General features: G+C 40.7%; 1 protein-coding gene across 1 annotated transcript in view; it reads right to left on the reverse strand.

Annotated features, from left to right (window-relative positions):
• The window catches only part of itga1 (integrin, alpha 1), a 49,420-nt gene that overhangs the window by 15,658 nt on the left and 17,127 nt on the right, over positions 1-16,635 (reverse strand). Inside the window, exons 2-11 of the mRNA XM_047570017.1 lie at positions 14,289-14,409; positions 10,518-10,627; positions 8,258-8,346; positions 6,993-7,107; positions 5,957-6,084; positions 5,168-5,316; positions 4,677-4,827; positions 4,393-4,567; positions 2,770-2,843; positions 1,612-1,759 (exon numbers count right to left, since the gene is read on the reverse strand). Coding sequence (XP_047425973.1) covers positions 1,612-1,759; positions 2,770-2,843; positions 4,393-4,567; positions 4,677-4,827; positions 5,168-5,316; positions 5,957-6,084; positions 6,993-7,107; positions 8,258-8,346; positions 10,518-10,627; positions 14,289-14,409 — 1,260 coding nt within the window. The remainder of the gene's footprint in view (positions 1-1,611; positions 1,760-2,769; positions 2,844-4,392; positions 4,568-4,676; positions 4,828-5,167; positions 5,317-5,956; positions 6,085-6,992; positions 7,108-8,257; positions 8,347-10,517; positions 10,628-14,288; positions 14,410-16,635) is intronic.

Here is a 16,635-nt window from a genome sequence, read left to right on the forward strand (position 1 = left end):
TAGTGAGATATAGCCATAGAGAATAACAGCGCAGACAAAAATCTCCCATGGGAAACAACCAATTTACGGCCCGCGGGCCAGAGAGGGACGCCCAAAGGGCCGTATGTAAATGTCAGTCACAGGCAAATGAACAAGTATTTATGCTGTGCATGCAATGCGACTGTGTTGCTTTTATTTCAAAAAGCCATGATGTATTATTTATGTCATGGTACTGTTGGAATCTGCGTTAGTTAATTCTTCGAAAAGGATGATTGAAACAGCCTCTTGCCATCTATTAAACATTTATTGAGATTTATTGAGATACAGAAAATGATTCATGTAGCTACACGGTCCCTCTCTGGTGCATCAAAGTTTCCAACATTCTGATGCGTTATATCCAAAAATAGATCCGTTGTGTTTTATTTTCCTCTTGGACCTACACCAAAATTCATAAATTTAAATAAATATTTACAGAATATTCTGATACTTCTGACTACCAGTATCAGCTTATCAACATATACAATTTACGGCTATTTACAATGGGAGAAAATTAATATTAAGCAGAATTAAGTTCAAGTTATCGTTGGTTCGGCCCTCCAACACAGCTCAGATTTTTCATGTGCCCCCCGGCAGAAAATAATTGCCCAGCCCTGATCTAGATGATCATGTGTCAAATATGTGTGAAAACATTTGTGCATTTCAAAGTTCAGATGAGATAAAGATGTAAAATGAGAAGAAGAAGCCGTGTGTGTGTGTTGTGTTCATTACTTTCTCAACTCCCGTTTCTTCTCTCTCTCACTCAGTGCGTTTACATGCAGAGCTTAATCAAGCTATGCTCAAAATATGACTTTCTGACTTCTTCTGCGATCGGCTTTCTCGGATGATCCGATTGAAAACTCCAATTCCAATCGCATTATCTGGGGGTCTCAATCGGATAATGAGAACTCCGATTTTAATCGGAGTAACGTGTTTACATGCACTTAAGTTCTCCTGTTATAGTCCAATTAAGGCAATAATTTGTTTTTTTTTTAACGTGCATGTAAACGCACTGACGTTGGTTCTCTAAGCTGAACAGTCTATCCAGCTCAGATCTAGCTCAACAACTCAGATTCAACCACTTACGCGATAAAGCTGCCAACAGCAGTCCCACTTGTGGCAGCGGTTACAGTAAACCACAAAAACTAAGGATACATACACACAGTGATGGCCGGACAACAGAGAGCCGTCTGCTTGGTGTGACACAGCCACAAATCTGCCGCTCTGTCATCCCCGTCGCCCTCTCGGCTTAACTTTCTGGGCAAGGTTTGTCTGTACTCCCCATGCTACCTCGTATCTCGCACTTTAATATCTCACGTTTTTATCAATAGTATTTTTATTACTTTTACTGTGGTTATTGTGCTCTGTTGATGCCATCTGATGTTGTCCTTGTCCACTGTGTCTCTGATGTCTGCTGCAAAAATTAGTTTCCTTCGGGATGTCAATAAATCTGAACTGAACTTCATGTATCATCAATTAAAAACCTCAAAATGCAAACAAGGTGAGTATGTACCATATAATGAAGTTTTAAGTCATGAGTTATTTTGGAAAACTACTTCTCAGAAGACAGCTTGCTGTGGGTGTGCGTGGACTCACCGTGGTACCCAGCCAGTCGTTCGTAGCCGACCTCAGTCTTTGGATTGAAGAACTCGTTTTTCCCTGGAACGACTGTTTTTCCAGCAGTGTGCATTACCACCGTCCCGTTCCAGTCATACGCTCCCACTGCACCCAGTAACACACCTCCCTATGGGACACAGCAGAGATGTTATTTAGAAGCAGAATGATATGAAATTAGAAGCATCCGGATCTTTATTTTATTAATAATATTAAAACATGGCAGCGTGTAACTACTTGCAAGCAAGCTGCAAGCTGTAAAGTCTTGTACTGACATTATTTTAATGTTAGGGTGAAAAAATACCAAAACAAATTGATTGAGAATCCCTGTCAGAAACATTACAACTTACTTGGTGCTATTTTATCAAATAGACGTAATAATTCAAACCTAAACAATAGACACCAGTCATGAAATAAAACAAGAAAAATGGTAATCTTTTAGGAAAGGGCGGGTCACAGGACATGATATAGGCCGTTAGTCACACTGAAGCTTGTGAAGTGGTTGCTTCCCGTCGATGACCATCAGAGTGAGGGGTCACATGTTGAGCACACAACTCAGAGTCTAGTTTTGTTAAACCTAATGAGCCACCTCAAGCACAGGGAGGTGACAATGAGTCAGGAGCAGGAAGAGAGGCGTACCGAGGCAGCGTGTTTTTAAATAGACTAAGGAAATACCTACTGGATGAACTCAACAAGCGTGTGAGGGGGCAAAATCAACAATAATCTGATTCAACTCCCCCCACTGTTTGTGTCTGTTTGTTTTTCAATCTCCTCATGCAATCAGACGAAACAGCACCAGTCTGCAGCCACGTGAGTAAGAGACAAGGCAGAGACACGGTCTGTGTCCTCAAACTACTGTCAGAGGTGAATGACTCAAAGGCACAAAGACGTGATAGAGATAACTCTGTATCTGGTTGAGTGCATTAGTCGAGCTAACACTCATGCCAACGTAGGCTTTTTACACACACGCACATTAAATAAACGGCTACAGACATAAACAGATGCAGGGATAAACTTCCCTCGATCTCAAGATAAAATTCACCATCCCATTCCCATGTGAGTTTGCAGTTAGTGAAACTATAAGTTACTTTCTCTTTGTGTATTTGTATTTCAAATACAAATAACTGGATTCAGACTTACTTCAATGTTGTGTGCGCTAAAGCCAGCCTGGGACATTTCCATCTCAAAGGAAGAGGTGTAATTTCCAGTTGTTGCTGAGGAAGAAAAAAAAAAACACCAATTTAACTACACATGACAAAAAATACATATTTTATTGTTACTTAAGCGTTGAATGATAGAGGGCACTGACGTCACACCCCACCATCCACCCCGTGGCAAAAAACACGGTGAAATGTATCAGTAAATACAGAACTCAACAATAATCCATACGAACTAGTATGGATTTGGAAAAGTGGATTAGCCTCAGTTTCAGTTTGTTTAAGTTAGTTTTAGGCCATGTCAGTTATGATAAATGTAGCTAAATATAAGATGCTAACGCTAAGAGCTTTACTGTGGATTAACGCTAGCCATAATCACTTTGTACCTTACAATGTTGTAGCGTCCGGCCGGATCTTAAAAAGATGATGAGGAGTGATCTCAAATGTTCCGTTTATTGTTTTACTGCTATTTATAGTTAGTTGGACGTGAAATAGTTAGTTACTGTAACTAACGTTACGGCAAAACAACAACATCCACAAACTTATCTGACAGCCCTCCAGGATGTAACTTACCAAGTAACTTAAGGTATGCATTCATCAAAAAAAATAAAAAATAAAATAAAATACAGCATAAATTAATATTACCTGACATTAAATGTGACCCATGACACCAGGTTTCTGTGCCTATTTCCAGTTGTTTCTTCGTAATGCAGCGATCTATGTACGTTCATATCTTTATCAGTCAGAGATATCTGTATAAATATATCTCCCATATCTGCTTTTCAAATCTGTTGCTGTTGTCAACACTTAAAAATAATTTTACAACTTGGACGCAATGCTGCTAACCTCCATGCTCAACCCTCACTTTTTGCCACTCAGAGGCCGTAACCATGGAGACTTGGCTTCCGGTGACGTCACGTATATACCTCTCTATTAATTAATACATATATATATTTTTTTTTTATCTTTGAGGAAATAGTTTCACATTTTTGGGAAATATTTGTTACAATTTTGTTCAGAAAAAGTGAAATTAACCCTCAAAAGAAAGCCGTGAGTTTTTTTGTGATGACACAGGAAGTGAAAACACTGCACTAAGCGCTAAGCTAGCTAAGCTAGCTAAACGGTTCATATGCCTCTATTTCATGCACAGAAATGAGAGCTTCTCAGATGTGTTCAGCAAATTAATCTAATTCTGGGTTATTTTATTTTATTTATTTATTTAAATACACTTAATTCATAGTGAGGCTAGCTACTGCTTTGGTCTAGCTCTTTTTGTCCCTCTATGTTTCTCTTTTTTTGTCATTGACTATAACCCTTGTTTATTTCTCCTAAATGTTTGTTTTTAATTGTATGTCCTCACATTTTTAATGTATGAAAAGTATGTGCCACATAAATAGAGCTGCCTTGCCTTCTAGTCTTTGTGCTGAGCAGGATAAGCTAAGCTAAGCTAACGTTATCCCACCTAAAGCTTCACCTATATATATACTGAACAGGAAATTAATAGATGCACTTCCCAAAGTGACAAATATTTAGGTGTATGCTGGCTTATATACAGTAGGTGAACATGCAACACATTGTGAGCATGTTTATGTATTAGTGTCTTTACCCTCCAGAGCAAAAATCCTGCTTCCGAGTGCATCCACAATGCTCAACAGAGCAAACTCATCAGACACATTAAAGAAGTGATCTCGCAACGGCAAACTGGAGATTGCCGCGATCTCGTTGATAAACTTCTGCACCTCCTCTGGTGTTTTGTTCTGACGATTGTAGTCTCCCAAAACCTGGAAACGTCAAAAAAAAATTACTAAAATTTCCTCCGCAGATCAATTAACAGATATGATATACATTAAAATTGTTTCTGAAGACAACACAAAAGTAGTTTGTACCCACAGCAATGCCAAACCTCTCGATGTCATCCTCATCACATTCTCCGATGACTTTGTTTAAGTTGTAGAAATCGTGTGACTCTCCGTCAGTCACGATCACCATGACCTTTTTCACCCCAGGCCGTGCTCCCCGCTCTGGCATGAACGCCTCTTTCCTGATTGGTAGAAATTTTCGAAATTCAGTATCAGCTGATTGATATTTGTCATCTTTTACTCCGCACTGATATAAATGGTTTGGACAAATGACTAAATGGACATGTCATTGCTGTATAATTCCCCTGACCACGTACATATTGGATTAATTAAGTATCTTCTGCAGGCTGGTTTAGGATAAACATGACTGACAACACAGGGAGAATAAGTATGAGTCCATTGTCGAGCCACCCCTTCCAAAATGTCCATTAAATCTAACCAGACCACAATGATGTAATCGCTACTTGTGGGCTGGCATTTCCAGGCTCACCCAAATGAGAGGGGAGGGAGACTGTTGAGTACCTGGCAGTGTCAATGCCCAAGAAAGTCATGGTCTTGGAGCCAGTCTGCTGAGGAAGGGATCTGACAAAACGCAGCATGGCAGGAGTGTTGTCAAACTCGCTCAGGTTGACATTGTGAGTCACAGTCTCACCATACGACACAATTCCCACCTGGAAAACACACACATAGACACATATGTTTTTTGTAAATGTTCTGCCACATTAGACACGTTTTCCCCTCTCAACATCTCCTTTGCTCTTCTGCCCCTCCCACACAGTCTCCAGAGGATGTGGCTACGTCTGGTGGCGTTGATATGACACAATGTTCTTTATACAGAAGTCGGAGGACTTCAGCAGCCATGGAAGATGTGACTTTCAACCACGGGGCTCCACGGCGGGAAGACTTTCCAGTGCTTCCCTCTGGAAAACTCCACAAGCTGCACAAGGGCAGATCTATGTAACCATAATAAAAAATAATCACCCATTTCCAGAGCGATCCAGGACAAGTGAACAGAAATACCCTGAGGGTCCTTAAACAGAGGTGGAAATAACTTTAAAGACTGCAATGTCTGCTTCATGAATGACATCTAACTGTTATTCTTGCTGTTGGCACCAAGTGGAAAATTCCACGGTTAAATCATCAATTATAATATGAAAATCTGAGTTGGCAGAAAATAACATATTCCTTCATTCAACTTTCTTTTCTGTCAACCAATATAACCAATTCATTTTTTCATCTATGTTGGATGTTTAACCCTGCACGCACACACATTTTAAAGAAGAAGAAGAAGAAGAACATCATGCAACTGACTTGAGAGAGTTTAGGTCCGATATCAATTTTTTCAAGGAAACGGATGAGGAAGTCGACGATGCTGCTCCAGGGATAGATACTGTTTGATCCATCCAGAACCATCACAATGTCCAGCTCCTTTGAACACTCTGAAACAAAGCCATAAATTACACTTTATTAAAGAATGAGAGTTCAGGCTTATTTGACTTATTCTATACATCTTTATCCTCTTGGGCCGGCCTAAATAAACACATTACTGTAAATTTGCTGATTTCTCTCCTAAGAAAGACATCAGATTACGCAACGCATCCTGTCTTCTTCCTGTTTACTCATTGCTAGTGTAAACAACCATCCTCCAAATTAAAATGTAATAATGTAAAGCAGTCTCTCGCAGCACATGAGCCGGTTGTTAAATCAAAATGGATTATTAACAGAAGTTAAGTTAATAGAAGAAAAATAAATCACATTATGGACACAAACAGATAATTTTTGACATTACAGACATTATGTGGACTTTTAAAAAACATATTAATAAAAAAGAATATATAGGACGGTAGTAGAAAGTGAAAAGTGCATAAATAGTCCGTAAATCTGTTCTGAGGAGCAGTGGTTCGATTTATACTAGAATTAAATTCTTCCAGTTTCATGCAGAGACTTAAACAGGCACCAAAGAACGTGAGGTCAAAGGCCTCTAGAAGCAGAAGAAAGAAATAGAGAAACAGAAAGGGAAAATAATTGTAATCTGTTTACTCTCCAGCTCTTTCTAGACCGTTTCCTTGCAGGGAAAGTGAGTGCAGGCACAGTAAACTGTCTCCTAACTTGGGCATGCAGAAGGGCTTGGCTGGGCCGGGCCACAGAGGGACGAGGAATCACAGACAAGTTTACATTAAGAAGAATGCTCTAATCTCCCTCTTCGCTGAGGGAGGGTGAGTTTGATGTCGAGGTCCTGGGTGGTACTACTGCAAAGAGTAGATAATAATCTCTTTTCCTGGACAGGCAATTTGTAGGAATGCCGTCACGTCCCGCACCGATCTGCCGCTGTGCCTTCGCTTCGTACCTTGCACGGCTGGTGCCACGGAGTTGAGGATCTCGAAGGAAGAGCTGACGTTTGCGCAGACTCCCGAGATGAACTGCTGCTGGCCGCACATGTAGCCGTACTGAGGACCACACGCCTGCGGAGACGGGACACACAAGCACACAAACAATTTGAGAAAGTAAAACTAATAGACTGTAACTGGTTAGCTTTCCATTAGCGTGACGTCATGGGTGAGGGGAGGTTCAGGGCTACCGAAGACACAAACCAAAAGGAAAGAACTACTCAAACTGAGCATGATGCCGGGTCTATTAAAAGTAACCAGACATCCCTACAGACTTTAAAAAATGGAGGAAACAGAGAAACAGTCTGCGAGGAAACAGGGATTTGAAAATGACCAACAATAACTGGAAAATGGATTAACATCTAATAATGTTTTGGTCCCATTTCCTTAGAGTTCACTGCATGCTCCGCAACCTCAGTGCTTTCCTTTTTTAAATAAGTAGCAAGCCTTACAAGACATCTTTTGTAGTAATGGCTCTGAGAGGCTGTATTTAGACACAGTGATGCTAATATTAGCAACCTAACATGCCCACAGTGACAGTGCTTCAGTATAATGGTCACTATGTTTTACATTAAAGTGTGACCACAAAAGTGTGATGTCAGCATGCTAACAGGCTCATGCTAATCCCAATCAGCCTGTTATTAGCGTGCTAAAGTATGCTAATCAGTGAAAACGTTTCTTATTTAGTAGTATCATAAATAAAAGTCCCTGAGAAATAGAAAAGCGATGACGGACAGATCCAGTGGCACTGTTTATAAATGAGAAACATTCACTAAGCATTCACTAATCTCAAACTGAGTTCACAATCCTGGTGACAATTAAATTGTGTTGAAATGTAGGATATGTTTCTCACTCAACCCGAACAAAACATTTAACCATGTTGGAATCTCATCAAATCTCCAGTATGTTTAAGTGTTGAAGACATGTGTTAACGCACATTTTTCTATAATGTTTCTATAATCTTTTCATCCTGTCTACTTAACGATGGCGGAGAAATAAAGTTTTACTGCCGCGCATACATTTCTGCAACTGTGCACTAGTATCCTGTTACATTCCCAGGACATGAAGTCTCACTGGGAAACATGAAGATGTCGAGCCTATTTTTGCAACTCAGTTCAAAGGTCTAGTGAACATACACATGCTGCCTGGTTTCTTGTTGGAAATATGCAAAGATCAGGCCTTCTTTTCCACTTGATATAGAAAATGTACAACACTTCCTCCTCACCAGAAATCCTCCAAGGGGATTGGTCACCAGTGTGGTTCCCATGGTCATGTTCTCCTTGACTTCACGCAAGTTGGGAACGGTTGTGTTTTCTAAAAAAAAGAAAAGAAAAGAAAAGAAAGGATGAATAAACAGAGTTGAGACAAATAGAAAGAGGCACAGAGGAAGAACAGCTGGACAAATTCCTCTCTTTAATTTTCCCACAGGAAGAAGAGCTTCTCACCCTCCTTTCATACTTCCATCCATCCAGAAGATGAACACTAATAACCATTGAAATGTCTAAATAAAGTTTGCTTCATTGCTCTACGTCGCAGTCCCTCTGTGTGTAGTTTATGGCTGTTAACAACATCCCGGTTGTTGTGTAGAAAAAAAAACGAGGATTTGAATCATTAAGCAATCGCAACATGTGGCTAAAATTAGCAATTATTGCTCCAGCTTGGGAATGCTTGGGATCTCGCTCAGTTTTTCCTTCTGAGGGATCCACATTTTTTCACATGCCGTTTCAATTTCCAACTCCCCACTCGGGAGCTCGTCACCATTTGATGTGAGGCAATTTTTGATTGTCATTCATATACACATATATGCGCTTTTGGACACTTAGCTGTTAGCAAGTTAGGTTGTGACCTCTCATTCGTCTCTGTGCGGGGACAGATAACTAATTTCTTTGTGTATTTCCTTCATCTATTTCCTGCCCTCAAGCTCTCTCTAGGAGAAGGAGGTTGTTCAGAACTCCCTGCTGGCCTCAGAAGTAAAAAATATATATATTTTTATGGCTCCAACAGACTTTGTGTTTGACTTAAGTTGTTCTTTAACGTGACTTTTTCTTATTCTTCCTTGATAAAATGAGTGACACAAATCGAGATAAAGCACCTCATGATACGTCCATGCGGGATTCAAAACAGCCGCAGAGGAGAATACACACTTCGAATAGTGTTGGCTTTGGATAGCTGAAACTTTTCACTTTCAACTAAGATTTGAGGCATCATGCAGCCATCTCAGAGTAGTTCTCCTGCTTGTCAGAGCCCTCTGGGTTTACATTTCTTCAGCAATGGTTTTCATTTGGATTCAATTTTCCAACAGAATGTAAACATATTGTGGGACTGTTTATTAGACAGCCCAAAAATTGTGGGCGTTGGACTCTTTTTGCCAGTATTTCTTCACGCACAACAGCCATGGCATAACCACCTCTCACTTTTACTGCTCGGATGGAGGCGTAATTAAAAATTACAACACAACGACCACACCAATTTGACTTCGCTCATTATGGTTTTGGCCTCGCTCGCTTGTTCTGGAGAAGTGTAAACCCGGTGGTGAGACAGATGTGGAAATGTGAGACCATTGAGAAGGCGTTGTCGGCGGGCATAGGCTGAAATGACTCAGAGCTGTAGACTCTGCTGGGATGTACAAGGACACTCAAGAAGCATCAAATCAAGTCCAAGGTAGCAAAAAAAAAAAGGTTGAGTCATTCTCAATTTTGCAAAAACTTGCTATAATGTAAACTACTCGGTGTGTTGTCGAGTGGTCTGGTTTTGAATCCAAAATGATTCAAAGTTGATGTTTTCCAGACTGAACTTGACTTTGTGAGATTTACGTACGTATTTACGATAAACGTAGCCCTCTTACAAGGGCGAGTGTCAATTATCAGCACTGAAAGCGAGAAATTCACTATTACTCATATTACTAGACAACTCGGAGGCGAGAATAGCTCTCCTTCAGAAGTACTGAAGCATTAATCCCAAAATTTTGAGAGCTGCAGAGCTACTTCGCTGTTATTCTCTGTTGACACACACACACACGCACTTGGCACAAATAGAGGCTTTGCAGACCGCTGACCGGGAGCAAAGTTGTGTTTATCTGTTTAATTAAGATACATCGGAAGACTGAAACATTAAAACCTTGTTTATTTTCTGTCTTCCTGTTCAGATGGGCCCAACTTCCTCTCCAGGAGACACAGTCAGATATGAAGTGGCTTAACTCGAACACACAGTAGTACGGCTACACACCAAACAGCACTCATAGTATCTGTCCTCACCCATGCATGTGCACGCAGCAAAGAAGGTGGATTCATGCATATTTTTATCTAATTTTTTTTGTTTGTTTTTTTTGTTTAAGGTTTATTGTAGATTCATTAATTAATGGCGATAAGTCAAACCCACATCAGGTCACTGGAAAGCAGGAGCTAGGGACAAACTTGCATGGATTGTTCAGCGTCATGTAGAAATTGTCACGTGTTTTTATTTAATGTGGAGTAAAGTGTCCTTACTGGGCAGGTCCAGTTTGATACAAGAGTTTTCCCCTCCATTCACGGGACATTTGTAGACGTCTCCAGTCCGTTTAGCAGGCTGGCCCGACAGCGGTGATCCAATGAGAACCCTGAACAAATAAACAACAGTTGGGACCGGTTGGTTAGAGCCAGAAGAAAAAAAACACACAACAGCATCACGGTTTTACAATTGTGATAACAAGCACGATTGACATATTATTACCAAAATTAAGGGTTGGCACTTTGGAGAGGGTCCCTTTGCACTTGAGGTCCATGACAATTTAGACTTGGCTTTATTATCCTTACAGAGTTAAATTAAACATGAACTGCAGGCTCAGATTGACTTGTAAAAGCTGTAATAGCTTATTATGATTGGCGTATGTGGCTGTGGTAATATTATATTACCACCCTGACACAATAACAGTCACATAGCTGACAATAAAAACCATTTAATTCTCACTTCACCACATACCGATGGATGATATGTTGAAGCTGTTTGCACACGAGTGCAGTGTTATTATATCCGCTGCTCTGAAGTGGACACGTTGAATGTCTACAACTCCGTTACACCTCCATGTGTGAGTTTCATAACATCGTGTCACTCGTGTCAGTTAACTGATGCTAAAAAGAGCCGGTCATCTGCCGTCCTATAAACACTCGGGCTTATTAACATTCCTCAAGTCCAATGGGCCCTGGTCATCTAAAAGCGAGACGCAGAGGGGAACAACAACACACTCGGACCAGTCTGATGTCAGCTGCTCATGAGAAATATTGATGATGCTCATCAATTATTCTCTATATCACTGTAACTGCTTATGACTCTACAGGAAGGACAGCTGAAGGATGGATTGTTGTACAGTGATGTAATCTTTCTTTGTTTTGGTTGGTAAACACATCAAACTATTGGTGACCAACAGTCCCAGATGTACTTGTGCTGCCTTCAAACGGGGTCATGTTTGTCCCGTTCCTGAGCGAACTCGATGAAAATCGCAGTTTCTTAATCACAGTTTTGTAACTGGAAACTTTGGGAGAGGTTAAGAGGTAAATTTATTTTTTATTATACACTACCGGTCAAAATTTTTAGAACAGCATGCTGTATCCTCTGGTATAGTTGGTCAGGGCTTCATCCCACAGCAAGATAATGACCCAAAACTTTAGTCCAAGCTTCACCAGAACTGCCTCATAAAAACGAGAGGGAAAGCTTGAAAAGATGGAGTGGCCCAGCCTCTAGACTTTAACCCCATGGAGCTGGTTTGGGATGAACTGGACACAAAAAGTGAAAGTGTCACACAATTCTGGGAACTTCTGCAACAAAATTGGTAAGAACTCTTAGAAAAATATTTAATTTCCACTTTAGAAAGAAAGAATGTCACAAGATAAGTCCTATGTCCTATGTTTATGTTAGCGTGAAGCTAACTGTTAGCTTTGGAGGTTTGTCTTATAGCAATGTTAGCATGATTTACTGATGTTACCAACTGAGTACCAAGCATTTTATATACACAACTACCAGTTCTGTAAATCACAAACTTAAAAACTTCACTGTTTTAGGGCTTACTAGAAAAGTTCAGCTAGCCTATATGTTTTTCTCAGCACTAGCACGTTAGCATGCTGATGTTGGCAGCCAAATCCAAGGATACTAGTTTGGTGGTAAATTCTTAGTCTTCTATATATGTAACAACTATCATCCAAGGATCTGTCAATAGAAAATCCATTTTCCCAAATCAGACAATTAAATTTTTTTTTTCTTTTAGGATGTATGTTTTTTACGAAGAACAAATACAAAGATGGGATCCATACAGAGCAAAGAAAAAAATAAATGGGGCACAGTGTAAGGTACTAATTAAACACTAGTTCCAGTCATATTTGGTAACCCATGGGGAGCTTATGTTTGACTATGAAGTTCATGGATTCTCCGCAATTTGTCTACACAGACAACCAAACAATTAGTTTGTTTGTTGGAGAAGATTTCTGCAGCATACATAGTTTGTTGACAGAAAGGGGGGAAAAAATGGCATTTTTGTGTGAGACCTATTCCAACAGCCTTGTGGGATGAAGACAAAATTTATATTGCACCAAAGTAACATAAAACATAATGAATGGATGAGTTGTCGTTGCCACGGTTCACACATTCTCTCGGTGCAGCTCATTCACCTTTCAGTGGTGCCGAGGGCGGAGGCCTGGTGGTGACATCTGCAACTAATCAGTCAACTCCCAGTTACGGCAACCTGCGTGTTGCATCACAGTGTGACTGCTATATTTCTTTCTTTTTTTTTTTTTTTTTAGAGCTACTCTTGTGTCCTCCCTGTGCTCTCTGCCTGCTTTACCCATTAACGTATTCGCTGTTACCATTATCACTCAGATCTCGTAGGCTAATACTTTTCTCTAGACTAGAAGAAAATAGTGCTATTAGGAGACACTAAAACCGCCAGTGTGTTTTCAAGGGGACATTGAGGAGGTTCAGTCACAGCTGGCTCCACTGATTAGCAGTGAGTGAATTATTGTAACTGATCTCATATGAGCTGGATAAGGACATTACTGCCGAACAGTACCAGGTACAGCCATATGAGAGGGGGTCAGCTGTTTCAACAGGTTGGAGAGAAGGGATAAAAGCTGAAATGTAGAGAATAGTGACAGAGAGCTGTTAACCACACACCAACAGCATTTAACAAGGTTTTAAAAGCATGTTCCCAGACTGTTTTAGCAGGGAGCCATGCGTGCTTGGTTTCTGTGTATTTACAAGCCAGGTATGTGGATACTCTGGCAAGCAGGTTGTGGTTTACTGCTAGTAGTAAAGGCAAGGATCCTCATTGCAGCGGCTGGCAGCTGGTGTTTTCTCCTTCACTAACTTTTATTAACGTGAATTAAGCTTTTTCACTGTGTTTCTGGAGTTCAATCAAAGTGAACTGCGTTTTATTTTGTTTGAGCAAAGATGAAATGTCAGCAGGTGAGATGCTTAATAGCTAGACAAAGTGGCGACTTTGCAAACTGCTCTGGTTGTGGCTCCTAATGGCGTTTTTATTACAGATATTTTGCAGCAACCTGTAAAGACAAAACTAACACAGAGTCACCTGTAAAGCAAGCGATGATTTAAACATGAGCGAAAACAGCAACATTAGCTACTGGCTAACTGAAAATAGAAAACCAAATATTTACACAGTCACATCCTTTCTTTGGAAGTTTCTCCAAACTTTTCATTGAACCCAAGTTACATTAGTAACTCTCATAGGCTCCACGTGCTCCATGTTGGCTGGCTCCGTCGCTATGCTCGCTCTCCTCTTCAGCTCTGGCAAACTATAATTGTTGGCTGATGTAAAACGGATGCGGCCAGCTGGGAAAGAGTAGACACTGAATTTGCTGGATGGATTATATATCTGACTCGCCTGGGAACGCCTCGGGATTCCTTGTGAGGACCTAGAATGCGTTGCTAGGGAGAGGGACGTCTGGAATAACACGCATAGACTGTTGTCATCCCGGCCTGACTTCGGATATGTGGATGAAAAAGGACGGATGGATGGATAACGTAAAATGCATTGCTACTCGTGCGACAGAAAGGAAATGACGCCATTGACTCCAGACTTAAAAGTTCTGTATATTCAAAAACTAATTTAGCGAGGGCTCCAATGTGACTGACTGAACTGATTAATTGACAAAACTGCACAAACTTTACCTTAAACTTGCAGCATGATGACAGAGTTATGGTAAAGTTAGTAGTTAATGGCCCAGTGCTGAAACACAGTACGCTTGGCCTCTGAAACTGCTAATGAGACTCACCACTTTCCCTCGCTGTTCTCAAACTGCTGGACAGAGTAGCCAAACATATCCTCCAGTGGGCCTTTGAAGGACAAACCGTTCTTCTGGTCCACGTTGAAGGACAGCACGCATGCCAGCAGCACTGCAAAGATTAAAGGAGAGAAAGGGTTATACATAATGCAGTAAGGTGGTATATATACAGTATGGTTGGGTGTTTAAGTCTACTGTACCCGCTGCCCAGTGGGAATTCATATTAAATAAACTGACTGATTAATGAACTCTGAAACGTGAGATGTGTTCAAACTTCCTAATTTCAGAAAGCAATAAACAGTCCCAACAAATGTTTGTAAAATACTCTAAATTCAGCCTGGAAGAGAAAAACAAACGGATCTGGTAAAACAATATCTTGATGCAGCTAAATTTTAGCCGCAAAATGCTTCTATTTTTGTCAATAACGTTTGGTAGTATATAGTACACTCAGACGAGGCGCAAACTCAGCGAACCATAAGTCACACACACATTCATTCATTCATTCATTCATTCTGGAGTACGCTGGAGGAATTTCTAACACCACTGTGAAGCATTTTGGTCAGGGTTCAGTCTGACCTGCAGGACAATGGCTTCCTCTCTGCTCCCTGTACCGTCTGGGTCCGTCTGTCTCTGAGCCGAGTATATCACAGAGGGCCTATATAAATCCATCCATGTCTCATTGTGCCTGCACCACAATGACACTCTTTATATTTACTGTGCCAGGGAATTCCTCTCATATAATTTATTCAATTCCCGGACTTATGAGGGAGAGCAGAGGAGAAGAACAGGACAGGGATTTTGGGGGATTTAAAACAGAACGTGCAAACGCAGACCACATACATAGAGACACAAATAAAAAACAGCTATTTGTCCTTTGATGATGATGCTTTGTAGCTGACCCCAACGCTATAAAGAGCTGCCATAAGTAGTCTGGAGAGAAGTAATTAGACGTTTTAGTGCTGCTGCAGAAGCTGAAGGGATGAAGATGCTGGTTGTTTGGACAGTTGGATCCTTCTCAAATAATCACTGAATAGAATTCCTTGAAATTTATATATTTTTGATCCTCAGAGGATGAATGAAGACTAATTTTGTGCTACTTTTGGGTGCAGATAAAAGTGGCGTGAGGCGACCTTACAGTGGTCTTTGTTGTCTGCATTTTTTTTTTTAAAGCTAGTTTGGTGGGTTCCTGCACTAATACTCTGAATCTACCTAAATAACTGTCTCAATTATTCACTTTACATACAGATATTTTAACATATTAACTGATTTAAGCATCAGCCTTGAGTGTATCTGTTGATCTGGGGGTCAAATTCCTGCACGCAGTTATATATATTCACCACGCTTAATACCATTTCTAAATTGATTAATTTGGTGTAACCCTGACTGAGGTTCACGTCTTTGAGCTGAATATTACTCAACTATTAATGGGTAGCTTGCCATGAAACTTAAAAGATGCATGCATGTTACCCTCAGAAAGAACTGCAGTATCTTTGATGAGTGTTTAAATGTTACCGGGTCAAAATATCAGACAGCCTCACAGAGACATTAGTGTTTAACAGACAGTTTTTGTGTGTGTGTTTGTAATTCTACCTTTGAGTTTCTTTTTTTATTTGGAGTATCAGAAAGTTTTCTTCTAGATTTAGTGAATTCACAGAACTAAAGTTACATTAGTAACCACCACTACTGTAGCTTTATCTCCTCCAGACAGGTGGTGAGTTCTGACAGAGATGTGGGCGTAGGAGTGGAATGATAATCCATGACGGCTGATGATCTGACCAAGGGGAATAAGGCAGAGGATGAACAGAAGGGGGCCAACGACAGACCCCTGGGGGACACCGCAAGGGACTGCATGTAGCTTTTATTTGGAGAGACCCAGGGAGATGTATTCTGTCCGGTTTGTGAGGTATGACTGGAACAAACTAAGGGCAGTGTCAGTAAGTCCAGTGGTGAGGTGAAACCGGTTGAGTAGAATTTCATGGTCGACTGTGTCAAAAGCAGCAGATAAGTCTCAGCATCGAATGACATGAGAAGGTCATTTGTGACAGTACAGTTTCTGTGAGATGGACAGAAAGGAAACCAGACTGGAATTTTTCAGGTTCAATTTTTATGGCGTTCTTCAAGGCAGGAGGAACGTTGCCAGTTTGGAGGGAGTGATTTATAATAGAGGTGATGAAGAGACGTTGATATGAGTTTTTATCAGGGAAGTTTGGAGAGTATCCAGGGCACGGGTGGAGGAGGGTTTCATCTTCCTGATAACGTTCTGCACCTCTTCTGAAGAAACCATAGGAGAACAGTTTAGTGGCTGGGAGATGGTAAAAGTTGGGGGAACAGTTTGGGT

Source organism: Mugil cephalus, chromosome 19 (genome assembly GCF_022458985.1).
Source record: "Mugil cephalus isolate CIBA_MC_2020 chromosome 19, CIBA_Mcephalus_1.1, whole genome shotgun sequence".
Lineage (NCBI taxonomy): Eukaryota > Metazoa > Chordata > Actinopteri > Mugiliformes > Mugilidae > Mugil > Mugil cephalus.